Below are 27,944 nucleotides of genomic sequence, written 5' to 3' on the forward strand. Positions count from 1 at the left end.
ATGAAATTCAGTTCAAAATAACATGTAAAAATTGACGTTTCCATCTCCTTGTTTATCAAAATGTTGAGTAGATGAAAACGTTAATTTTTACATGTTATTTTGAACTGACTTTAATAGAAAAGAATCAAGATTCAAAACAGATCATCAGGAAGAACGTAAGGTACGTTCTAAAAACGATCTTTTAGAATATATAATCGATTAAATTATCATTTTTAAACAAATAAAGTACAAATGACCCAAACGACATGTCAATTAGAACTCCAATTACTAGTTAAAATGTGAATATAGCATATTAGAAACATATTTGCGCCCGGTGATACGCTCGTATTGGAACAAGCCTAATACCTGTCATTTGTCATTTGTCAATAATTTTATTCTTTATACTAAACATTCAAATTGAGGTGGTTAGTTTGGTGTTTTCATATTATTAAGAATATTGTTATTTTTAAGTAAACAAGTGTTGATACGTGATATGTAGGATATTATTGTTTAGTTACGACACGTTTATTCGTGTAATTATGATACTACATCACTTTTTTTCATAATAAAATTTGTTATTGTATTTTTTTTACCACATCGGATTTTATATTAAAACGACTATAATGAATAAACTACTAGCGGATTTTAAACGAAAACCGGTAGTTCCGACCGGTCAAGTTAACGGAGCCGTAGCACCAAATATACACGATGAATTTAGTACGAGCGATGAAGACGAAGAAGACGACGCCGATTGCGAAAATTACGAACAAAAATTCGTTACCGACGAAATGCAGACATACGCCGGTATGACTGTTAACCCGGTAAGTATAACAAAAACTTTATTTTACATTAGAAATATTATTTTTCTCGCCTAGCTACCAGATACACTGTCCGATGTTGAAGGAATAGACGGTATTGATTACAAGAACAATCCTTTAAACATTTACACGCACTACAATTTCAACAAATCTTTCCTAAAAAAAGAATTACCGATCGATTCTTTCCGTGAAAAGGTGAGTTTTTACCATTTCACAAATCCCCAGGCTGTTCACCTTTTTTATTAATCCAGATCCTTCATATTTCGGAAATTAACAACGTTTTGGTGATACAAGGTCCTACAGGGTGCGGTAAAACTACTCAAGTACCGCAATATATATTAGATGAATACAGGGAGAGAAACGAGTATTGTAACATAGCAGTTACTCAACCGAGGCGAATAGCGACTATTAACGTCACTAAGCGAGTTTGTGAAGAACGTGGTTGGTCGTTGGGGACAGTTTGCGGTTACCAGGTCGGTTTGGAGAAAAGAACATCCCCGGAGTGTATTTTAACATACATGACGACCGGAGTGTTATTACAGAAGATAATACAAGCAAAATCATTGCATCAATACACTCATATCATCATAGACGAGATCCACGAAAGGAATCAAGAATTGGATTTCTTATTGTTGATTATACGGAGGTTTTTGTTCACCAATTCCCCTAGGACGAAGGTAAATATTGATATCTTACCGTTGGGGAGCTAATTTTCCGTTTTAGGTGATTTTAATGTCGGCTACCATCGAAGCCGAGGATTTTGCTTATTATTTCCGCTCTTATATTGAAGGAGAAGCGGTTCCGGCGCCGATTATTTACGTTACCAAGCAAAATACCTACACGAAAACGACGTTCTATTTGGAATCGCTTCAAACGGCTTTCGAATCCACCCGTACAACGGTTAGGGCGCCGAAATAAGAAAAATTTCGTAGGGCTAACAGTGTTTTTTGCAGATTCCCCATTTCGAAATCGATAAACCGGAAATCTCGGAAAGTTTATGGAAAGTTTTCACTTTTCTTGTAGCTATTATCGATAAACTGGACGCCGTGGATCCAGTAACCAATGAACCGATAATCGGGAGCGTTTTGGTATTTTTGCCGGGTATTCACGAAATAGAGGAAGCTGATAAATTGTTGAGGCAGTATTACGACGATATGGTGAAAGATGGGAAAGTTGCCATGCCTATTAGATGGGATTTGATACCGTTACATTCTTCTTTGCCCAACGATGAATTGACTAAGGCGTTTTTGCCAGCCAAACCCGGGTTCAGGAAGGTTATTCTGTCCACAAATATAGCGGAAAGTTCCATTACAGTCCCGGATTCTTATTACGGTGAGTTTTTACCCGTTTTAAGTGTAATAATAGCTATATTGTACAAGTTTACACCCATTATAGTAATAATGAACCTCCCTGTATGAATTTTTATAGTGAATTTCTATCGTTTTCTGTACAATTTAGTAATATTAAGCCACCCTGTATTAGTTTACCGAGTTTTTATTATTTAGTACCAAAAAAATCACCATGTATAAGTTTAAAGCGAGTTTTTTTTAGAATTTTTGAATGCATTTGTGTGTGATTATCGTTATACTATACAAGGTGGGCCAATATATTAAAAATGAGCCACCCTGTACCAGTTTACTATTAATTTTTGCTATTTAGTAGCTAAAAAATCGCCCTGTATGAGTTTATGGTTGGATTTTACCGTTATGAATATGTTTGTAATAATCTTTATACTATACAGGATGGCCCAATATAGTAATAATGAGCCACCCTGTATCAGTTAACTATGAGTTTTTGCCATTTAGAAACAAAAAAAGTTTTGACTGTTTTTATGTTTGTTCCTATGCAATTATCGCCATACTATACAATGTGAATTTTTAATGTGTTATACAGCGTGTTTAAAAAGTTATAATAACCGAAAATCTTTGTACAAAATCAACATCCTGTATAATAATATACGTGTACAAAATTTGAAGTCATGAATTCAGTAATTATCGAAAACTCTATTTTTTTCGAATATTTCTTATATCTAATACGGGGCGAGCCAAAATGAAAAGAAATTCTCGCTTATTTTTAATGATTCACCCTGTAAAATCATCGATTGCAATCATACTTTTACAAAAATTGTCGAAATTCAAACCAAAAAAATGATTTTTCAAATATTCCTACAATGTAATACAGGGAGAGCCAAAATGAAAAAAACTCTCGCTTATTTTTAATGATTCACCCTGTAAAATCATCGATTGCAATCACACTTTTACAAAAATTGTCGAAATTCAAACCAAAAAAATGATTTTTCAAATATTCCTACAATGTAATACAGGGAGAGCCAAAATGAAAAAAAATCTCGCTTATTTTTAATGATTCACCCTGTAAAATCATCGATTGCAATCATACTTTTACAAAAATTGTCGAAATTCAAATCAAAAAAATGATTTTTCAAATATTCCTACAATGTAATACAGGGAGAGCCAAAATGAAAAAAAAATCTCGCTTATTTTTAATCATCGATTGCAGTTATACTTTTATAAAAATTGTCGAAATTCGAATAAAAAAAACGATTTTTTAAATATTCCTACAATGTAATACAGGGAGAGCCAAAATGAAAAAAAAATCTCGCTTATTTTTAATGATTCACCCTGTAAAATCATCGATTGCAATCACACTTTTACAAAAATTGTCGAAATTCAAACCAAAAAAATGATTTTTCAAATATTCCTACAATGTAATACAGGGAGAGCCAAAATGAAAAAAACTCTCGCTTATTTTTAATGATTCACCCTGTAAAATCATCGATCGCAGTCATACTTTTACAAAAATTGTCAAAATTTCAATCGATTTTATCAAATATTTTCATAACATTTCAAAAAACTAATACAGGGCGAGTCAAATGAGTAAATACAATTATTCAAAGTTATTTTTCGATGCATCACCCTGTAAAACAATAGGTTTCGACCATGCTTTCAAAAAAATTGTCGAAATTAGAAAAAGTCAGTTTGTTATAATAATCATTAAATCTAATACAGGGCGATTCTCAATAAAACTACAATTTTTCATTTATTTTCAACGAACCACCCTGTAAAGTGAAGGATTTCATCTGTACTTTTACAATAATTATCAGAATCCATAGAAAAACAAAAGAATTTTTAAAACTTTTTCATAATATCTCTCAAATCTGATACAGGGTTAGTCAAATGAATGAAGACAAGTTTTAAACGTTATTTTTCGAAGCCTCACCCTGTAAAACAACCAAATTATCAAAATCAAACCAAAAAAAAAACGATTTTTCTAATATTCCTCGAATCTAATACAGGGCGAGTCTCGATAGAAACACGATATAATCAAACCCACACATTTTTTTTTCATAATCGAAATATCTAAAAATCGATTCGTCTAATTCCAGTAATCGATTTCTGTATGACGAAAGTAATGACCGTCGATCCGATAACGAAATATTCGAGTCTCAAACTCGAATGGGCGTCGCACGTAAGTTGCGACCAAAGGGCCGGTAGAGTCGGTAGAATAGGCAACGGTAGAGTTTACCGTTTAGTACCCAACAGTTTTTACAACGTAAGCGAAACCACCATCCCCCCCTTACCTCCGAAAAATCGATTCACCAGTCATTTTATCGATATTTCAGATCAAAATGCCATCGAAAAGTATCCCGGAGATATTGCGAGCCCCTCTCGAAAGGGTTGTACTTCAAGCTAAAATGCTCAACCTAAACGACACCCCCCAACAAATTTTAGCGTTGTCCCTGAATCCCCCCAATCTGAAGAACATCAAAATGACGATTCTCAGTTTGAAGGAGGTAAATTTTCGAATTTTTTCGTCGTTAACGTCGATTTTGATTTTTTTTCGCTTTTTCTTTCAGAGCGGGGGTTTATTACCGACTTGTAATGGGAAATATACTGGTTCCGATGGGGATGTTACGTTTTTGGGTACGGTTATGGCGTCCCTACCCATCGATATACATTTATCCAAACTCATAGTACTCGGTTATCTGTTTAGTTGTCTAGACGAGACCATAATAATGGGTGAGTGTCTGATATTTCGATTTTTAACATTTTCACAGTTTCCGGAACGTCTTAACAACGTATAAATTGAAATAAAGTGCAGTAAAGTGAAGTAAACGACAGTTAAAGTGAATTAAATGTGAACTAAATTGATAGAAAGTGAATAAAAGTCGAATGAAGTGAAAAAAAATTATACTGAAGTGAAAATAAGTGAAGAAAAGTGCAATGAAGTGAAAAAACTTGGTGGATAACAGTGATGTTGGTAGAAGAAGTGGAATAAAGTGAAAAGATATGAACTGAAGTGGATAAAATTGGAATAAATTGGAAAACAGTGAAATAAAGTGGAAAAATTGATCGAAGAAATGCGAAAAAAAGTGAAAAATATGAACTGATGTGAATAAAAGTGGAATAAAGTGAAAAAATATGAGCTGAAATGAATTAAAATGAGATAAATTCAAAAACTGTAAAATAATGTGGAGAAACTGAGAAGTGAAATAAAGTGAAAACTGTGAATAAAAGTGAAAAAATATGAACCGAAGTGAATAAATGTGAAAAAATATGAACTAAAGTGAATAAATGTGTAATTAATTGGAGAACAGTGAAATAAAGTGGAGAAATTGATCGAAGAAATGTGAAATAAAGTGAAAAATATGAACTGATGTGAATAAAAGTGGAATAAAGTGAAAAGATATGAACCAAAGTGAATAAAAGTGAAATGAATTGGAGAACAATAAAATAAAGTGGAGAAATTGGTCAAAGAAATGTAAAATAAAGTGAAAACTGTGAACTGAAGTGAATAAAAGTGGAATAAAGTGAAAAAATATGAACTGAAGTGAATAAAAGTGAAAAAATATGAACCAAAGTGAATAAAAGTGAAATGAATTGGAGAATAGTAAAATAAAGTGGAGAAATTGGTCAAAGAAATGTAAAATAAAGTGAAAACTGTGAACTGAAGTGAATAAAAGTGGAATAAAGTGAAAAAATATGAACTGAAGTGAATAAAAGTGAAAAAATATGAACCAAAGTGCATAAAAGTGAAATGAATTGGAGAATAGTAAAATAAAGTGGAGAAATTGGTCAAAGAAATGTAAAATAAAGTGAAAACTGTGAACTGAAGTGAATAAAAGTGGAATAAAGTGAAAAAATATGAACTGAAGTGAATAAAAGTGAAAAAATATGAACCAAAGTGAATAAAAGTGAAATGAATTGGAGAACAATAAAATAAAGTGGAGAAATTGGTAAAAGAAATGTAAAATAAAGTGAAAACTGTGAACTGAAGTGAATAAAAGTGGAATAAAGTGAAAAAATATGAACTGAAGTGAATAAAAGTGAAAAAATATGAACCAAAGTGCATAAAAGTGAAATGAATTGGAGAATAGTAAAATAAAGTGGAGAAATTGGTCAAAGAAATGTAAAATAAAGTGAAAACTGTGAACTGAAGTGAATAAAAGTGGAATAAAGTGAAAAAATATGAACTGAAGTGAATAAAAGTGAAAAAATATGAACCAAAGTGAATAAAAGTGAAATGAATTGGAGAACAATAAAATAAAGTGGAGAAATTGGTCAAAGAAATGTAAAATAAAGTGAAAACTGTGAACTGAAGTAAATAAAAGTGGAATAAAGTGAAAAAATATGAACTGAAGTGAATAAAAGTGAAAAAATATGAACCAAAGTGAATAAAAGTGAAATGAATTGGAGAATAGTAAAATAAAGTGGAGAAATTGGTCAAAGAAATGTAAAATAAAGTGAAAACTGTGAACTGAAGTGAATAAAAGTGGAATAAAGTGAAAAAATATGAACTGAAGTGAATAAAAGTGAAAAAATATGAACCAAAGTGCATAAAAGTGAAATGAATTGGAGAATAGTAAAATAAAGTGGAGAAATTGGTCAAAGAAATGTAAAATAAAGTGAAAACTGTGAACTGAAGTGAATAAAAGTGGAATAAAGTGAAAAAATATGAACTGAAATCAATAAAAGTGAAATGAATAGAAGGAAAATGAAAGAAAGTGGCTAAAGAAGGGTGAAATAAATGAAGTGAAATAAAGCCAAAAGAAGAACAGAAAAAACTAGTGCAACGAAGAAAATTTGAAGAAAAGTGGAATTAAGTGAAGCAAAGCTAAAAGTAGTGGAGAAAAGTGAATTGTAGCTAAGAGAATTGAACGAGAAACGAAAAAAAGTGGAGGAAAGTAAATTCGAAAGGAAAAAAGTGAATTTAAACTAGAAAATTAAAAGAAAAGCGAAAAGAAGTGAAGAAAATTGTAGTGGAACGAAGAAAAGTGTACTAGATTGGAGAAAAGTCAAAATTAGTGAAGAAAAAGTGAATTGGAGGTAAAAAAATTGAAAGAAAAGCCAAAAGAAAGGAAGAAAAGTGAACTCAAGTGTAGAAAAATGAAAGAAAAGCGAAAAGAAGTGGAGAAGAGGCAAGTGGAAAGAAGAAAAGTGTATTGAAGTGAAGAAAAGCCAAAAGTCTTGAAGAAAAAAGTAGTGCAGCGATGAGAAAGTGAGTTGGAGGGAAAAAATTGAAAGAAAAGCGAAAATAATTGAAGAAAAGTGTATTTAAAGGAAGAAAAATGCGAAGAAAAGTGAATTAGAGGCAAAAAATTGAAAGAAAATTTAACGAAGTGAAGAAAACTATATTGAAGTGAAGAAAATAAAAAAAATGCGAAGAAGAAAATAGTCCAGAGAGGAAAAAGTAAATTGGAAGGGAAAAAATTGAAAGAAAATGGATATGAAGTGGAGAAAACAAAAAAAGCGAAGAAAAGTGTATTGAATTGAAGAAAAAAGTAGTCCAGCGAGGAAAAAATGAATTGGAAGGGAAAACATTGGAAGACAAGCGAAGAGAAGTGTATTGGAAATGGAGAAGTGGAGAAAAGTGGAAAAAGTGAAGAAAAAAATGGTGCATCTAAGAAAATGTGAATTGGAGAGAAAAAAATTAAAAGAAAAGCGAAAAAAGTGTAGTGTAACGATGAAAAGTGAACCCACGCGGATAAAAGTGATTTGAAGCGAAGAAAATTGGAAGGAAAGTGAATTGAATGGAGGAAAATTTAAAAAATCGTGAACTAAACTAAATAAAAGTAGAATGAAGTGAAGAAAAACTAAAAGGAGTGAAAAAAATGTAGAGAAAATGATTTTAAAATGAAGAAAAATAGAAGAAGATTGAAAACAAATGAAAAAAATGCAGAAGAACAAAGAGAAATGTAATGGAAGTAAAAAAAAACGGAAGAAAAGTGTACTGAAACGAAGTAACGTGAAATAAATAGAAGAATCTCGTACTGAAGCGGTTCAAAACGATCAAAATCGAATCGACACTTTGTCGATTCGATTCGTCTACAGACTGGATAATCGAACAGCGACGTAACTTCACAGAAACGCGAAAAATACGCGGTACATTCGAACTACTCTACTTTCCAATATCGTTTTTCGTATTACAGCCGCCGGTTGTTCGATACAAAACATCTTTTCCATACCGTTCCAACAGCGATTCAACGCCTACAGGAAACTACTGCTCTGGGCCGACGGTTCCTTCAGCGATCTCATCGCCCTGCTCAATCTATACCAGGTGAGTTCGAAAATTAACCGAATCGGACTGAATCGATCGAATTGCTTTCACTGTGTCCCCCCTCCCGCAGGTTTGGCAGGCCTACAAACGAGACAACCACTTCGATAGTATACAAAAAGAGAACCGTTGGTGCGCCATGAACCTCGTCAGCCTCAAAGGCCTCAGGGAATGGCACATGTTGGTCAACGAAATCAAACAGAGACTCGATTTTCTCAATATACGACAAATCGACAGGCAGATCCAATTGAGACACGACGAAAAACCACTGATACTGAAAGTACGTCATTCGAACCGTCAAATTTGACGTTTCTCTATAATTTTTTTTTTTTTTCGTTTTCGTTTTCGTTTCGCAGATCATCACCGCCGGCGCTTTCTATCCGAATTTCTACGTGAAGGAACCGAATACCGCCGGCGAGGGAGGATCGTCGGAGGAAAAGGATGCGGTGAAAACGGTCGGCGGTCGTAATCCGTTTCGGACGGTTTATCTGTCCGGCATGGATCCCGGTCAACCGGGTCCCCTCTATATAAGAGATATAAAGAAATTGTTTCGAAACGAAAAGGAAACCGAATCGAATATGTCGGTTGGATTCGACGGTAGTTCGAAAATTTACGTCGAATTCAAATGTTACAATAACAAGAACGTCGCAGAACAAATTTCTGTTTCGATAAACGGTCGACAGATGTTGACGGATACGATACCGGGTCGTATACCGAAGGAGGTTTACGAGGCGGTCAGGAAGAGGCAGTTGCAGTATCATTTCAAATTGAATTTGTTGAAGTAAGTCGAATTTGTTCGTTTAATTTTTTTATTTTTCTTCAATTCCCACTTTTTCACTTTATTTTCCTTTACTACGCACTTTTTCATTTTATTTTTCTTTACTTCGTACTTTTTCACTTTAATTTTTCTTTATTTCCCACTTTTTCATTTTATTTTTATCCACTCCAGTCATTTTCCCTTTATTTTTTTTTACTTCGCACTTTTTCACTTCAATTTTTCTTTACTTCGCACTTTTTCACTAAATTTTTCTTTACTTCGCACTTTTTCACTTTATTTTTCTTTACTTCGCAATTTTTCACTTCAATTTTTCTTTATTTCCCACTTTTTCATTTTATTTTTATCCACTCCAGTCATTTTCACTTTATTTTTCTTTACTTTGCACTTTTTCACTTTAATTTTTCTTTACTTCGCACTTTTTCACTTGAATTTTTAGTCAATCGAAACCTTTCCACCTTATTTTTCTTCACTTTCCACTTTTTCACTTAAATTTTCCTTTACTTCGCACTTTTTCACTTAAATTTTCCTTTACTTCGCACTTTTTCATTTTATTTTTCTTTACTTCGCACTTTTTCACTTAATTTTTCTTTACTTTGTACTTTTTCACTTTAATTTTTCTTTATATCCCACTTTTTCATTTTATTTTTATCCACTCCAGTCATTTTCCCTTTATTTTTCTTTACTTCGCACTTTTTAACTTCAATTTTTCTTTACTTCGCACTTTTTCACTTGAATTTTTAGTCAATCGAAACCTTTCCACCTTATTTTTCTTCACTTTCCACTTTTTCACTTTATTTTCCTTTACTACGCACTTTTTCACTTAAATTTTCCTTTACTTCGCACTTTTTCATTTTATTTTTCTTTACTTCGCACTTTTTCACTTAATTTTTCTTTACTTTGTACTTTTTCACTTTAATTTTTCTTTATATCCCACTTTTTCATTTTATTTTTATCCACTCCAGTCATTTTCCCTTTATTTTTCTTTACTTCGCACTTTTTAACTTCAATTTTTCTTTACTTCGCACTTTTTCACTTGAATTTTTAGTCAATCGAAACCTTTCCACCTTATTTTTCTTCACTTTCCACTTTTTCATTTTATTTTTCTTTACTTCGCACTTTTTCACTTAATTTTTCTTTACTTTGTACTTTTTCACTTTAATTTTTCTTTATTTCCCACTTTTTCATTTTATTTTTATCCACTCCAGTCATTTTCACTTTATTTTTCTTTACTTTGCACTTTTTCACTTTAATTTTTCTTTACTTCGCACTTTTTCACTTGAATTTTTAGTCAATCGAAACCTTTCCACCTTATTTTTCTTCACTTTCCACTTTTTCACTTTATTTTCCTTTACTACGCACTTTTTCACTTAAATTTTCCTTTACTTCGCACTTTTTCTTTTTTTTTTTCTTTACTTCGCACTTTTTCACTTAATTTTTCTTTACTTCGCACTTTTTCACTTTATTTTTCTTTACTTCGCAATTTTTCACTTCAATTTTTCTTTATTTCCCACTTTTTCATTTTATTTTTATCCACTCCAGTCATTTTCACTTTATTTTTCTTTACTTTGCACTTTTTCACTTTAATTTTTCTTTACTTCGCACTTTTTCACTTGAATTTTTAGTCAATCGAAACCTTTCCACCTTATTTTTCTTCACTTTCCACTTTTTCACTTTATTTTCCTTTACTACGCACTTTTTCACTTAAATTTTCCTTTACTTCGCACTTTTTCATTTTATTTTTCTTTACTTCGCACTTTTTCACTTAATTTTTCTTTACTTTGTACTTTTTCACTTTAATTTTTCTTTATATCCCACTTTTTCATTTTATTTTTATCCACTCCAGTCATTTTCCCTTTATTTTTCTTTACTTCGCACTTTTTAACTTCAATTTTTCTTTACTTCGCACTTTTTCACTAAATTTTTCTTTACTTCGCACTTTTTCACTTTATTTTTCTTTACTTCGCAATTTTTCACTTCAATTTTTCTTTATTTCCCACTTTTTCATTTTATTTTTATCCACTCCAGTCATTTTCACTTTATTTTTCTTTACTTTGCACTTTTTCACTTTAATTTTTCTTTACTTCGCACTTTTCACTTTTATTTTTCTTTACTTCGCACTTTTTCACTTTATTTTTCTTTCTTTACTTCCCACTATTTTATTTTTATCCACTCAAGTCATTTTCACTTTTTTTCCTTTAGTTCTCACTATTTCACTTTATTTTTCTTTCTTTACTTTCCACTATTTTATTTTTATCCACTCCAGTAATTTTCACTTTATTTTTCTTTACTTCGCACTTTTTCACTTCAATTTTTCTTTACTTCCCACTTTTTTACTATATTTTTCTTTACATCGCACTTTTGCACTTCATTTTTAGTCACTCGAAACCTTTTTACTTTGTTTTTCTTCAATTCACACTATTTTTCACCTCAATTCTCTTCACTTTTATTTTTCAGGTGTTCGCACATTTTTACCTTATTTATAGTTATCTCGCACTTTTCCTCCTTATTTTTCTTAACTTCACGTTTTTCACTTTGTTTCTTGCCTCTTGACTTCACACTTTTCACCTTATTATTCTTCACTTCACATCTTTTCACTTTAATTTTCTTAACTTCGCACTTTTTCATTTTGTTTTTCATCACTCTGTTTCTTGCCTCTCCATTCCACACTTTTCACCTTATTTTTATCCACTCCAGTCATTTTCACTTTATTTTTCTTAACCTCACACTTTTTCACTTGGTTTCTTGCCCCTTCACTTCACACTTGTTCACTTTGTTTCAATTCGCACCTTTTCACTTTATTTTCCGTCATTTACTTTAATTTTTCACTTTATTTTTCTTTGTATTTTCGTTTTATTTTCACTTTAAAGTGTTGCAATAATTTTAATAACATCTCATTCGATTTCGACTAATTATACGAGGGCGAGTCGATAATTGTATCCTTATAAAGCTGTCAACGGACGTCAATATAAGTTTCGACGTACAAAAGCCGGTAATATTACAAACTAATCGAAAAAAAAAAAAAAAAAATGTCGACGTCTCGTTTATTTATTTTCTTTTATCAGCGTAAACGACGCCTGGTCGTGGGCGGAAAGTAACGGTTTCAAAAGAAAAACCACTTTGCAAAGATTAGAAGATGTCCCCAACGCCGCCGTTGCCACGTCTGACGATCGTAATTGTTTTACAGTGGACGCCTATTCGCCGATTCCGGCGCTCGACGTCCAATGGATCGTCATCAAAATAACCGAAGTGAGTTTGTCGTTTTTTCGGGGGTCGTTTAATGATTTTTACGAATTTTTTTTTCTTTTTTCTCTCCAGCACGTCGACGCCGGCCATTTTTGGGTGAATCACATCGAAAGCGAAATATACCAGGCGAAATTGGAGGAGATATTGAACAAAACTGTTTTGCATTCCGTCGTCGCTACGGGTGGTACTTTGAAAATCGGCAAAATATACGCGGCGCGTTATTTCGAAGATAATTTGTTTTACAGATGTCGAGTTTTATCGATCGTATCGAATTTCGTACACGTGAGTGGAATTATAATCGATTATATTGAAAAATCGATTTTCGTTTCGTTTTGGTTTTGGTTTTTTTTTTTCAGGTGATTTTCATCGATTACGGTGACATCCAACAGGTTAAGGTGAAAGACGTTTATTTATTACCGAATAGGGCGGAATGCGATACGGCGCCGTTGGGCGTCGAGTGCGTCTTGAGAGGTATACAACCGGCGAAGAAGACTAATCCGAAGGGGGTGTGGTCGGAGGAGAGTAACCGCTATTGGAAGGAACAGACTTGTAATATTTTACTTTACGGACAGGTGAGCGGCGAAAAAAAAAATCGATTCCAACGGTTTCAACGATCTTCTGTCGATTTTACCGATCAATTCGATTGATATTTAATTCGATTTGATCGATTTTTTCCATCGATTCGGTCGATTTTACTGATTATTCGTAGGTTTTATCTATTTTTCTTCTACTCTATTAATATTTAAATCGATTTTTTTGGTTAGGTCTATTTAATCGATTTTTTCCATCGATTCGATTGATTTTTGCCAGTTTCAACGATTTTTTGTCGATTATTGTTCGATTCGTTTTATTTTGGATTCGATTTCTTCAATATTTTCCATCGATTCGATCTATTTTTGTCGATTTTAACGATTTTTAGTCGATTTCACCAATTTTTTGTCGATTTTACCGTTTTTTAGTTCGGTTCGATTGATTTTTGATTCGGTTTCACCAATTTTTTGTCGATTTTGCCGATTTTTTGTCGGTTGCATCGATTTTTGTTCGGTTCGATTGATTTTTGATTCAGTTTCACCAATTTGTTCAATGGATTCGATCTATTTTTGTCGATTTCAACAATTTTTTGTCGATTTTACTGATTTTTTGTCGGTTGCATCGATTTTTGTTCGGTTCGATTGACTTTTGTTTCGGTTTCACAAATTTTTTCATCGATTCGATCGATTTTTTGTCGGTTTCAACGATTTTTTGTCGATTTTACCGTTTTTTAGTCCGGTTCGATTGATTTTTGATTCAGTTTCACCAATTTGTTCAATGGATTCGATCTATTTTTGTCGATTTCAACAATTTTTTGTCGATTTTACTGATTTTTTGTCGGTTGCATCGATTTTTGTTCGGTTCGATTGACTTTTGATTCGGTTTCACAAATTTTTTTCATCGATTCGATCGATTTTTTGTCGGTTTCAACGATTTTTTGTCGATTTTACCGTTTTTTAGGCCGGTTCGATTGATTTTTGATTCAGTTTCACCAATTTGTTCAATGGATTCGATCTATTTTTGTCGATTTCAACAGTTTTTTGTCGATTTTACCGATTTTTTGTCGGTTGCATCGATTTTTGATCGATTCGTTTGATTTTTGATCTGATTCAATCAATTTTTTCGATCGATTTTTGTCGGTTTCAACGATTTTATGTCGATTTTACCGATTTTTTGTCGGTTTTATCCATTTTTTTCTCTATTCGATTGATATTTGATTGGATTTGATTGATTTTTTCCATCGATTTCAACAATTTTATGTCGATATTACCGATTTTTTGTCGGTTGCATCGATTTTTGATCGATTCGTTTGATTTTTGATCCGATTTTTTCAATATTTTCCATCGATTCGATCTATTTTTGTCGATTTTTAGTCGTTTTCACCAATTTTTTGTCGATTTTACCGTTTTTTAGTTCGGTTCGATTGATTTTTGATTCGGTTTCACCACTTTTTTGTCGATTTTGCCGATTTTTTGTCGGTTGCATCGATTTTTGTTCGGTTCGATTGACTTTTGATTCGGTTTCACAAATTTTTTTCATCGATTCGATCGATTTTTGTCAGTTTCAACGTTTTTATGTCGATATTACCGATTTTTTGTCGGTTGCATCGATTTTTGATCGATTCGTTTGATTTTTGATCTGATTCAATCAATTTTTTCCATCGATTTGATCGATTTTTGTCGGCTTCAACGATTTTTTGTCGATTTTACCGTTTTTTAGTTCGGTTCGATTGATTTTTGATTCAGTTTCACCAATTTGTTCAATGGATTCGATCTATTTTTGTCGATTTCAACAATTTTTTGTCGATTTTACTGATTTTTTGTCGGTTGCATCGATTTTTGTTCGGTTCGATTAATTTTTGTTTCGGTTTCACAAATTTTTTCATCGATTCGATCGATTTTTGTCGGTTTCAACGATTTTATGTCGATATTACCGGTTTTTTGTCGGTTGCATCGATTTTTGATCGATTCGTTTGATTTTTGATCTGATTCAATCAATTTTTTCGATCGATTTTTGTCGGTTTCAACGATTTTATGTCGATTTTACCGATTTTTTGTCGGTTTTATCCATTTTTTTCTCTATTCGATTGATATTTGATTCGATTTGATTGATTTTTTCCATCGATTTCAACAATTTTATGTCGATATTACCGATTTTTTGTCAGTTGCATCGATTTTTGATCGATTCGTTTGATTTTTGATCCGATTTCACCAATTTTTTCCATCGATTCGATCGATTTTTTTGTCGGTTTTGTTAATTTTTTGTCGGTTTTATCTATTTTTGATTCGATTCTATTGATTTTTTATTCGATTTTTGTTTGATTCGATTTCATCAATTTTTTCCATCGATTTCTGTCGGTTTTATCGATTTTACCAATTTTTTGTCGGTTGCATCGATTTTATTCGATTCGATTGATTTTTGATTCGGTTTCACCAATTTTTTCCATCGATTCGATGGATTTTTTGTCGGTTTTATCGATTTTTTGCTGGTTTTATCGATTTTTTGCTGGTTTTATCGTTTTTTGCTCTACTCGATTAATATTTGAATCGATTTTTTTGCTTGATACTATTTGATTGATTTTTTCTATCGATACAGTTGATTTTTTTTCAATTCGATCAATTTCTCATACGATTCGATTGCTTTGCTTTCGATTTGATCGATTTATATCGATTAATATTTGGCCCCCTTTTTTTCGATCCCATCCATTATCTTCGATTCTGTCGATTTTTCTACGATATAATCGATTTTTTATCGAATTGAACGATTTTTATTTCAGGTCTATTCGGTGGTGAACGACGTCGTCCATTTGGATTTATATAGGCACGATCCCAAAGTTATCAACGTTAAATCCATTAATCAGTTGATGATCGATCGCGGTTACGCCGAACCGGCATCGGAAAGTTTCCTCTCCAAGGTGAGTAATCGTTTAAATCGATCGGATTCTATTGTAAACTTTCGATTCGATTCGAATCGATTCTTTTCGTTAAATTTTCGATTCGAATCGATTACCTTCATAATTTATCGATTCGAATCGATTATTTCCGTTGAATTTTCGATTCGAATCGATTCTTTTTGTTGAATCTTCGATTCGAATCGATTACCTTCGTAATTTATCGATTCGAATCGATTCTTTTTGTTGAATCTTCGATTCGAATCGATTACCTTCGTAATTTATCGATTGGAATCGATTATTTCCGTTGAATTTTCGATTCGAATCGATTCTTTTTGTTGAATCTTCGATTCGAATCGATTACCTTCGTAATTTATCGATTCGAATCGATTCTTTTTATTGAATCTTCGATTCGAATCGATTCTTTTTGTTGAATCTTCGATTCGAATCGATTACCTTCGTAATTTATCGATTGGAATCGATTATTTCCGTTGAATTTTCGATTCGAATCGATTCTTTTTGTTGAATCTTCGATTCGAATCGATTACCTTCGTAATTTATCGATTCGAATCGATTCTTTTTATTGAATCTTCGATTCGAATCGATTCTTTTTGTTGAATCTTCGATTCGAATCGATTACCTTCGTAATTTATCGATTCTAATCGAATATTTTCGTAAACTTCCTATTCGAATCTATTACTTTCTTAAATTTTCTCATTTTCTAATAATTTTTTTAGGCCGATCACGAGAAACGTCTCCAAGTATGTCAATCGGAGAATCCGAGCAAGGAGGCGGTCCGATTGGCCTTCGACAAAATCGAAAATTACGAGGATTTCGAAACTCCCGACGGTCACTGCAGGAATTTCAAGACGATAACCCTCAAAGGACCTTACAGTCCTTTGGAAATGAAGATGTACGGTTGCATCGGGAGTTCGGAGAACAAGACCATCGATATCGACGGTACTTCGGTGAATACCGTTCTCTTGGACAGCGAACCGCAGGAATATCATACGAGGTACCGCGAGAAAGTTACCGAGGGGGCGAAATTTCCGTTGACGATTGACGTTTGTTTTGTTTGTTTGTTTGTAGGTTGTTGGTGGCGGGTTACGTGTCGCAGACGGTGAACGGGGAAAAATTGAGATTGAGACAGACGACTTTGATGCCGAATATACCGGGTCTGCCGATGTTGATGGCTCTGTTGTTTTGTCCGACGATGGAGGCGAAATTGACGGAAGACGGTAGGAGGGTGGCGGCCGTTTTGTGCGGTTTGGGTTGCGATCGTTTTACGAATAAATCCCTTTATTCGGCGCACGATTTGACGTTGAATCTCGATACGGAATTGAACGAAGACGAAATTAATATGGTTAGTTTTTTTATGGGGTTTTTTTCATTAAGTTAAATGATTTTGGCGCCAAAACTACAATAAAAACCGTTTTTTCCTCGAGATTCTATCGAAAAATTCGTTTTTTTATTTCAGTTTGATTCGAAATTTGAGGTCAAGACGCAAAATGAAATGATTTCGGCGCAAAAATTGCAATGAAACACGTTTCGTCGGAAATTTTGATGTTTTACAAACAATTTTGAGGTTAGGTGTCGAAATGAAGTGATTTTGTCCGCATTCACGATAAAAATCGATTACAATTGGACCTAATTTGTTCAGTAGCAGTCGATATGAAGTTATTTTGGCGCCAAAATTACGAGAAAAACCGTTTTTAATTAGTTTATTTTGGAAATTTTGAGGTTAGGCGTCGAAAGATTTCTCTATCGATATACCCACTTTTGTTCAAGCCTCCATGAGTCGATTCGACTCTTACCAATCGATTCAAGTCAATCTAATCGATTAACTCGATTACAAACCTCGTCAAAAGCTTTCGCGAAATCCTCGAAATTACTTTCTCGTCCTAACCTCGATTTTCCGTCTTTTCCGTATCGTTTGTTCAGACGAATCGATTCGGATGGTACCAATCGATATACGTCTATCTAATCGATTATAATCGATTATAGATTAACAAAGTGAGATTTTCGATGAACCAAGGCATCAGATTAATGTCTGAGATCTCCAATAGAATCTCCTCCCAAGGAGAGATGCTCAGAATACAGAAAATCCTCAAAACCGATCTGATCAAGTGAGTAAAACGACGAAGAAAATGATCGTTTCCGGTAGCCATTTTGTTTTGTGGTTTTTTTTTTGTTCAAGTTTGATATACGCCGATCGGAAACCCATCGAACGTACCATGGTGAAATACGGGAACGTATGGGGTAAAAATAATTTCAAAAGTACGGTACTGAAGCCGAACATCACCAACGAAAACGACGACGTTTGGCCCCTATTGTGGTTCGTTAAATTGAATAATACGGGGGAATACAATGCGGATGTTAGTAAGAATTTGGATAATTTGGAATCTATGGCTAGGAGGTGAGTTTTATCTTTTTTATTTTTTATGAAAACGGGATTTTTTTCAACTTCATTTATTTGTCGAATTTGAGAATGTTTTGAGCCCTCTGTATATTATACAGTGTTTATGATCAACTTGGATTCGATTGGGGACATGCTTTCAATCAAAATTCAATTTTTAATCACTCTCTAGAAAGAATACGGTGTCTGTAATCAATTTGGATTCGTTTTAAATTTTTTGTTCGCAAATATTTTAACTAACAATTTTTTTAAGTACCCTGTATATTATACAGTGTCTATAATCAATTTGTATTCGATTGGGGACATGTTTTCAATCAAAATTCAATTTTTTTCCACTCTCTAGAAAGAATACAGTGTGTGTAATCAATTTGGATTCATTTTAAATTTTTTATTCGCAAATATTTTAACTAACAATTTTTTTTGAGCACTCTGTATATTATACAGTGTCTATAATCAACTTGGATTCGATTGGGAACAAGTTTTCAATCAAAATTCAATTTTTTTCCACTCTCTAGAAAGAATACGGTGTATGTAATCAATTTGGATTCATTTTAAATTTTTTATTCGCGAATATTTTAACTAAAAATTTTTTTTGAGCCCTCTGTATATTATACAGTGTCTATAATCAGCTTGGATTCGATTGGGGGCATGCTTCCAATCAAAATTCAATTTTTTCTCACTCTCTAGAAAGAATACGGTGTATGTAATCAATTTGGATTCATTTTAAACTTTTTATTCGCGAATATTTTAACTAACAATTTTTTTTGAGCCCTCTGTATATTATACAGTGTCTATAATCAGCTTGGATTCGATTGGGGACATGTTTTCAATCAAAATTCAATTTTTTTCCACTCTCTAGAAAGAATACGGTGTCTGTAATCAATTGGGATTCCTTTTAAATTTTTTATTCGCAAATATTTTAACTAACAATTTTTTTTGAATACTCTGTATATTATGCAGTGTCTGTAATCAACTTGGATTCGATTGGGAACAAGTTTTCAATCAAAATTCAATTTTTAATCACTCTCTAGAAAGAATATGGTGTCTGTAATCAATTTGGATTCGTTTTAAATTTTTTATTCGCGAATATTTTAACTAAAAATTTTTTTTGAGCCCTCTGTATATTATACAGTGTCTATAATCAGCTTGGATTCGATTGGGGGCATGCTTCCAATCAAAATTCAATTTTTTCTCACTCTCTAGAAAGAATACGGTGTATGTAATCAATTTGGATTCATTTTAAACTTTTTATTCGCGAATATTTTAACTAACAATTTTTTTTGAGCCCTCTGTATATTATACAGTGTCTATAATCAGCTTGGATTCGATTGGGGACATGTTTTCAATCAAAATTCAATTTTTTTCCACTCTCTAGAAAGAATACGGTGTCTGTAATCAATTGGGATTCCTTTTAAATTTTTTATTCGCAAATATTTTAACTAACAATTTTTTTTGAATACTCTGTATATTATGCAGTGTCTGTAATCAACTTGGATTCGATTGGGGACATGTTTTCAATCAAAATTCAATTTTTTTCCACTCTCTAGAAAGAATACGGTGTCTGTAATCAATTGGGATTCCTTTTAAATTTTTTATTCGCAAATATTTTAACTAACAATTTTTTTTGAATACTCTGTATATTATGCAGTGTCTGTAATCAACTTGGATTCGATTGGGAACAAGTTTTCAATCAAAATTCAATTTTTAATCACTCTCTAGAAAGAATATGGTGTCTGTAATCAATTTGGATTCGTTTTAAATTTTTTATTCGCGAATATTTTAACTAACAATTTTTTTTGAGCCCTCTGTATATTATACAGTGTCTATAATCAGCTTGGATTCGATTGGAGGCATGCTTTCAATCAAAATTCAATTTTTTCTCACTCTCTGGGAAGAATACGGTGTATGTAATCAATTTGGATTCATTTTAAATTTTTTATTCGCAAATATTTTAACTAACAATTTTTTTTGAGCACTCTGTATATTATACAGTGTCTATAATCAACTTGGATTCGATTGGGGACATTTTTTTGGTGAAAATCCAGTTTTTTTTCACTTTTTAGATAGTATACAGTGTCTCCAATTAATTTGGAACCAATTAGAAACGTTTTTCCATAGAAATCCATATTTTTGAGAACTTTGGTTATCATACAGTGTCTATAATTAATTCGGAATTATTTACAAACTTACTTCAAAGAGAATCGAATTTTTTTCATCCTTACAACAAGTATACAGGGTCACCAATTAATTTGAAAACATTTTTAAACATTTCTTAATGAAAATCGTTTTTTTTTCATCCTTACAAGAAGTATACAGGGTCACCAATTAATTTAAAAACATATTCAAACATTTCTTAATGAAAATCTATTTTTTTTTCATCCTTATAACAAGTATACAGGGTCTCCAATTAATTTGAAAAAATTTTTAAACATTTCTTGGTAAAAATCGAATTTTTTCATCCTTATAACAAGTATACAGGGTCTCCAATTAATTTGAAAACATTTTTGAACATTTCTTAATGAAAATCGAATTTTTTTCACCTTTACAACAAGTATACAGGGTCTGTTATTATTGATTCGTAAATTTCGATCGAATTTTTAGAATTTTCGTAAATAATTACCAATAAATATCGAATTCAATGATATTTTTGTTTTTCCAGAATGACCCCCGTATCGGAAACGGAATGTTTTCTGTGCAAAACGACTTTAAATTTTCTGCACGAAATTCGTCTTCATTTGATCACCAAAGAACACAAAGAAAACGTCGCCGAATACTACGAACAGTCATACGGGGTGGTACAAAATGAAAATTAAAAAAAAAATTAATTATATATAATATATTTCGTTTTGAAAAATATTTTCGAATTTTCGATTTTTTTAATTTTGGTATTTCGTTTACCATGAAAATAATTTTTGTTTTTAATTATTGGTTAATAAAATTTAAATATTCGCTAGACCGGCGTTGATATCACTTTCGAAACCCACTTCGTTTCTACCCCTAACGATCTTGAAGTAACCCTCTTCGCCCCAATCGTAATTCCATGAATTCGCCACCTTCCAATAGGGTAGGTCGTTTTCGACACCCCATCCCACTATCCTTACGGCGTGTCCTCCAATCAAACTACCCATGGTATAACTGTATACACCTGACAACAAATAATCGTGAGATAAATCGACGTACGAACGGACTATAACTTACAAATAAATTATTAGATAATAACAATAACGGATTTACATGTGAACGGACTATAAAATCTAATGAAAATATTTCATATAATAATGAAAAATTTACGTACGAATGGACAAAAATTCATGTACGAATGGACTATAAAAATTTGGAAAAATCGATAGTAACAATGATAAATGAACGGACTGCAAAATATGATCAAAATGTTCGATAAAACAATGAAAGAAAGCTCGAATGAACGGACTATAACAATTTGAAAAAGTTGAGGATAATAGAAATAAATGAACGTACGAACGGACTATAGAAAAAGGATGAATTATCCGTTAAAATGTTGAAAAATTCATGTACGAACGGACTATAAAAATTTGGAAAAATTGACAATAACAATGATAAACGAACGGACTATAAAAAATGATCAAAGCGTTCGATAAAATAATAAAAGAATGCACGTACGAACGGACTATAACAATTTGAAAAAGTTGTGGATAATAGCAATAAATGAACGTACGAACGGACTATAGAAAAAGGATGAATTATTCGTTAAAATGTTGAAAAATTCATGTACGAACGGACTATAAAAATTTGGAAAAATTGACAATAACAATGATAAACGAACGGACTATAAAAAATGATCAAAGCGTTCGATAAAATAATAAAAGAATGCACGTACGAACGGACTATAACAATTTGAAAAAGTTGAGGATAATAGCAATAAATGAACGTACGAACGGACTATAGAAAAAGGATGAATTATTCGTTAAAATGTTGAAAAATTCATGTACGAACGGACTATAAAAAATTGGAAAATTTGATAATAACAATGATAAATTAACGAACTGCAAAATATGATCAAAATGTTCGAAAAAAAAATGAAAGAAAGCACGTACGAACGGACTATAACAATTTGAAAAAGTTGAGGATAATAGCAATAAATGAACGTACGAACGGACTATAGAAAAAGGATGAATTATTCGTTAAAATGTTGAAAAATTCATGTACGAACGGACTATAAAAATTTGGAAAAATTGACAATAACAATGATAAACGAACGGACTATAAAAAATGATCAAAACGTTCGATAAAATAATGAAAGAATGCACGTACGAACGGACTATAACAATTTGAAAAAGTTGAGGATAATAGCAATAAATGAACGTACGAACGGACTATAGAAAAAGGATGAATTATTCGTTAAAATGTTGAAAAATTCATGTACGAACGGACTATAAAAAATTGGAAAATTTGATAATAACAATGATAAATTAACGAACTGCAAAATATGATCAAAATGTTCGAAAAAAAAATGAAAGAAAGCACGTACGAACGGACTATAACAATTTGAAAAAGTTGAGGATAATAGAAATAAATGAACGTACGAACGGACTATAGAAAAAGGATGAATTATTCGTTAAAATGTTGAAAAATTCATGTACGAACGGACTATAAAAATTTGGAAAAATTGACAATAACAATGATAAACGAACGGACTATAAAAAATGATCAAAACGTTCGATAAAATAATGAAAGAATGCACGTACGAACGGACTATAACAATTTGAAAAAGTTGAGGATAATAGCAATAAATGAACGTACGAACGGACTATAGAAAAAGGATGAATTATTCGTTAAAATGTTGAAAAATTCATGTACGAACGGACTATAAAAATTTGGAAAAATTGACAATAACAATGATAAACGAACGGACTATAAAAAATGATCAAAGCGTTCGATAAAATAATAAAAGAATGCACGTACGAACGGACTATAACAATTTGAAAAAGTTGAGGATAATAGCAATAAATGAACGTACGAACGGACTATAGAAAAAGGATGAATTATTCGTTAAAATGTTGAAAAATTCATGTATGAACGGACTATAAAAAATTGGAAAATTTGATAATAACAATGATAAATTAACGAACTGCAAAATATGATCAAAATGTTCGAAAAAAAAATGAAAGAAAGCACGTACGAACGGACTATAACAATTTGAAAAAGTTGAGGATAATAGAAATAAATGAACGTACGAACGGACTATAGAAAAAGGATGAATTATCCGTTAAAATGTTGAAAAATTCATGTACGAACGGACTATAAAAATTTGGAAAAATTGACAATAACAATGATAAACGAACGGACTATAAAAAATGATCAAAACGTTCGATAAAATAATGAAAGAATGCTCGAACGAACGGACTATAACAATTTGAAAAAGTTGAGGATAATAGAAATAAATGAACGTACAAACGGACTATAGAAAAAGGATGAATTATCCGTTAAAATGTTGAAAAATTCATGTACGAACGGACTATAAAAATTTGGAAAAATTGACAATAACAATGATAAACGAACGGACTATAAAAAATGATCAAAACGTTCGATAAAATAATGAAAGAATGCACGTACGAACGGACTATAACAATTTGAAAAAGTTGAGGATAATAGAAATAAATGAACGTACGAACGGACTATAGAAAAAGGATGAATTATCCGTTAAAATGTTGAAAAATTCATGTACGAACGGACTATAAAAATTTGGAAAAATTGACAATAACAATGATAAACGAACGGACTATAAAAAATGATCAAAACGTTCGATAAAATAATGAAAGAATGCTCGAACGAACGGACTATAACAATTTGAAAAAGTTGAGGATAATAGAAATAAATGAACGTACGAACGGACTATAGAAAAAGGATGAATTATCCGTTAAAATGTTGAAAAATTCATGTACGAACGGACTATAAAAATTTGGAAAAATTGACAATAACAATGATAAACGAACGGACTATAAAAAATGATCAAAACGTTCGATAAAATAATGAAAGAATGCTCGAACGAACGGACTATAACAATTTGAAAAAGTTGAGGATAATAGAAATAAATGAACGTACGAACGGACTATAGAAAAAGGATGAATTATCCGTTAAAATGTTGAAAAATTCATGTACGAACGGACTATAAAAATTTGGAAAAATTGACAATAACAATGATAAACGAACGGACTATAAAAAATGATCAAAACGTTCGATAAAATAATGAAAGAATGCTCGAACGAACGGACTATAACAATTTGAAAAAGTTGAGGATAATAGAAATAAATGAACGTACGAACGGACTATAGAAAAAGGATGAATTATCCGTTAAAATGTTGAAAAATTCATGTACGAACGGACTATAAAAATTTGGAAAAATTGACAATAACAATGATAAACGAACGGACTATAAAAAATGATCAAAACGTTCGATAAAATAATGAAAGAATGCTCGAACGAACGGACTATAACAATTTGAAAAAGTTGAGGATAATAGAAATAAATGAACGTACGAACGGACTATAGAAATAGGATGAATTATCCATTATAATGTTAAAAAATTCATGTACGAACGGACTATAAAAATTTGGAAAAATTGACAATAACAATGATAAACGAACGGACTATAAAAAATGATCAAAACGTTCGATAAAATAATGAAAGAATGCTCGAACGAACGGACTATAACAATTTGAAAAAGTTGAGGATAATAGAAATAAATGAACGTACAAACGGACTATAGAAAAAGGATGAATTATTCGTTAAAATGTTGAAAAATTCATGTACGAACGGACTGTAAAAATTTGGAAAAATTGACAATAACAATGATAAACGAACGGACTATAAAAAATGATCAAAACGTTCGATAAAATAATGAAAGAATGCTCGAACGAACGGACTATAACAATTTGAAAAAGTTGAGGATAATAGAAATAAATGAACGTACAAACGGACTATAGAAAAAGGATGAATTATTCGTTAAAATGTTGAAAAATTCATGTACGAACGGACTATAAAAATTTGGAAAAATTGACAATAACAATGATAAACGAACGGACTATAAAAAATGATCAAAACGTTCGATAAAATAATGAAAGAATGCTCGAACGAACGGACTATAACAATTTGAAAAAGTTGAGGATAATAGAAATAAATGAACGTACAAACGGACTATAGAAAAAGGATGAATTATTCGTTAAAATGTTGAAAAATTCATGTACGAACGGACTATAAAAATTTGGAAAAATTGACAATAACAATGATAAACGAACGGACTATAAAAAATGATCAAAACGTTCGATAAAATAATGAAAGAATGCTCGAACGAACGGACTATAACAATTTGAAAAAGTTGAGGATAATAGAAATAAATGAACGTACGAACGGACTATAGAAAAAGGATGAATTATCCGTTAAAATGTTGAAAAATTCATGTACGAACGGACTATAAAAATTTGGAAAAATTGACAATAACAATGATAAACGAACGGACTATAAAAAATGATCAAAACGTTCGATAAAATAATGAAAGAATGCTCGAACGAACGGACTATAACAATTTGAAAAAGTTGAGGATAATAGAAATAAATGAACGTACGAACGGACTATATAAATAGGATGAATTATCCATTATAATGTTAAAAAATTCATGTACGAACGGACTATAAAAATTTGGAAAAATTGACAATAACAATGATAAACGAACGGACTATAAAAAATGATCAAAACGTTCGATAAAATAATGAAAGAATGCTCGAACGAACGGACTATAACAATTTGAAAAAGTTGAGGATAATAGAAATAAATGAACGTACAAACGGACTATAGAAAAAGGATGAATTATTCGTTAAAATGTTGAAAAATTCATGTACGAACGGACTGTAAAAATTTGGAAAAATTGACAATAACAATGATAAACGAACGGACTATAAAAAATGATCAAAACGTTCGATAAAATAATGAAAACAGTTGATAAAATGAAGATAGAATGGACTATAAAAAATTGAAGAAATCGTACATAATGAAAATAAATGAACGGACTATGAAAAAAGGATGAATTATCCGTTAAAATGTTGAACAGACTATAAAAAGTTCAGAAAATCTTCGATAATAGTAATTGATATGAGTACGAATGGACTATAACAAAAGAAACCAAATTCTCCTTAATGATAATAGATAAATGTACGAACGGACTAAAAAAAATATAAATAGAATACTCGGCATGCGACATAAATAAAATTATAGATTTGCGTACGAATGGACTATACCTGATTTGTACGACAGAAAATCTTCGTAAACGTTAAAGGTAGCTTCGACAGGACCGTGTTGCAAAATTTCTCTCTGAATATCTTCGGCGTTGTTTAAAGTGTACGGAAAACCATCGCCGAAAGTGAGCTCGTCATTATATACCAAAGCGCTGTTGTCACATCGTTTGTTACAAGACGGTGTACTGAAATCGTAATCGGTACATTGCGGTCTGGGACCGACGACGGTGTGATGTTCGCACGGCAACATCGAATACGATTTACATCCGTCGGTGGAATTGTAAAGCCCTCCAGTAACTATACCCTCCGCCTTCCAATACAACCAAGCCATAGAAGAGAAACCGCCGTTGCAACCTAAACCGCAGAAACTGCAACACGCCAACAAGTCCTCAGATGATACCGGCACTTTTAGTTCCCCGTTGGATTTAATACAACGCCTGTCGCTCATAGCGGAAGCTGCGGCTACCGCCTGTAACATACACAGTATGTGACAATCTGTAGAGTATTAGAATTGAAATGTATACGTACGAATGGACTATGAAAAAATGACTGAATTCATATAAGGCATATTTGTATGAACGGACCATAAAATTTGGATAAAAAGTCGATTAGAATGGAAAATAATATACGTACGAATGGACTATAAGAAATTGAAAAAATGACTAAATTCATATGAAGTATATTTGTATGAACGGAATATAAAATTTGGACAAAAAGTCGATTAGAATGGAAAAGAATATACGTACGAATGGACTATAAAAAATTGAAAAAATGACTAAATTCATATGAAGTATATTTGTATGAACGGACCATAAAATTTTAGATAAAAAGTCGATTAGAACGGAAAAGAATATACGTATGAACGGACTATAAAAATAGAATACTCACCCAACAAGAACCGCAAGCCGATTGGTCGGTTATTGTACCGATGACGTCTTTGCATTGGGGCCACTGTTCGGCGGAATCGAACGAATCCGGTATTTCCACATCGGTTTTATGGTGTTTGATTGGTAATTTGAAGTTCGATTTCAAACTACCCGTTAATTTTTTAATTTCGCTCATCGGGGTATTTTCGTCGAAATTTTTCCCCGCTTTCCACGTATTCTGTTGTCTGTTTATCGCGTCGATGAATTCGATGGAAAGCGGGTGTAGTTTATCTATGGTTTCGCCAAAGACGCTGCTCGAAAGCAACAAGGAAACGAATATTTTCAACATCACGTCGATTTCTATATATAAACAAAATTTAAAAATATCGATACACCCTGTAGATATAAAATCGTATTAACTTGTACTTACCACTAAATTTTTCTATCTACCGATCAGGATCAGTTTCAAGACAAGAAAACTAAGTAGGAATCGACGAGGATAAATAATTTATCATTGAATATTATCTATCCTTATATACCGTCCTAGAAAAAAACACTCGAAATTAAAAATTGCTTAATAATTG

At 31.9% G+C, this 27,944-nt stretch overlaps 2 protein-coding genes across 3 annotated transcripts; one reads left to right on the forward strand and one right to left on the reverse strand.

Annotated features, from left to right (window-relative positions):
- The first annotated feature begins 36 nt into the window (after positions 1-36).
- Positions 37-21,182, forward strand: LOC130443004 (probable ATP-dependent RNA helicase spindle-E). Of its 2 annotated transcripts, XM_056777442.1 has the most exons (21): positions 37-160; positions 619-800; positions 855-992; positions 1,049-1,474; positions 1,521-1,697; positions 1,751-2,129; positions 4,201-4,367; positions 4,438-4,608; positions 4,672-4,834; positions 8,245-8,372; positions 8,443-8,649; positions 8,726-9,150; positions 12,210-12,393; positions 12,463-12,672; positions 12,747-12,962; positions 15,698-15,835; positions 16,549-16,826; positions 16,901-17,174; positions 17,816-17,937; positions 18,009-18,227; positions 20,887-21,182. In XM_056777442.1, exons 2-21 carry the CDS (start codon positions 768-770, stop codon positions 21,038-21,040), a joined length of 4,209 nt encoding a protein of 1,402 aa, XP_056633420.1. In that variant the 5' UTR covers positions 37-160; positions 619-767; the 3' UTR covers positions 21,041-21,182. The 2 variants fall into 2 exon arrangements, with proteins under 2 accessions (XP_056633420.1, XP_056633419.1); XM_056777441.1 differs by lacking the exon at positions 37-160 and having other exon boundaries at positions 357-800.
- Positions 21,167-27,883, reverse strand: LOC130443006 (cathepsin B-like). Its single transcript, XM_056777443.1, has 4 exons — positions 27,791-27,883; positions 27,383-27,720; positions 26,498-26,963; positions 21,167-21,372 (listed from the first exon to the last, which is right to left on the reverse strand). Exons 2-4 carry the CDS (start codon positions 27,707-27,709, stop codon positions 21,167-21,169), a joined length of 999 nt encoding a protein of 332 aa, XP_056633421.1. The 5' UTR covers positions 27,710-27,720; positions 27,791-27,883.
- Positions 27,884-27,944: the final 61 nt, after the last annotated feature.

This window comes from Diorhabda sublineata, chromosome 4 (assembly GCF_026230105.1).
Source record: "Diorhabda sublineata isolate icDioSubl1.1 chromosome 4, icDioSubl1.1, whole genome shotgun sequence".
NCBI lineage: Eukaryota > Metazoa > Arthropoda > Insecta > Coleoptera > Chrysomelidae > Diorhabda > Diorhabda sublineata.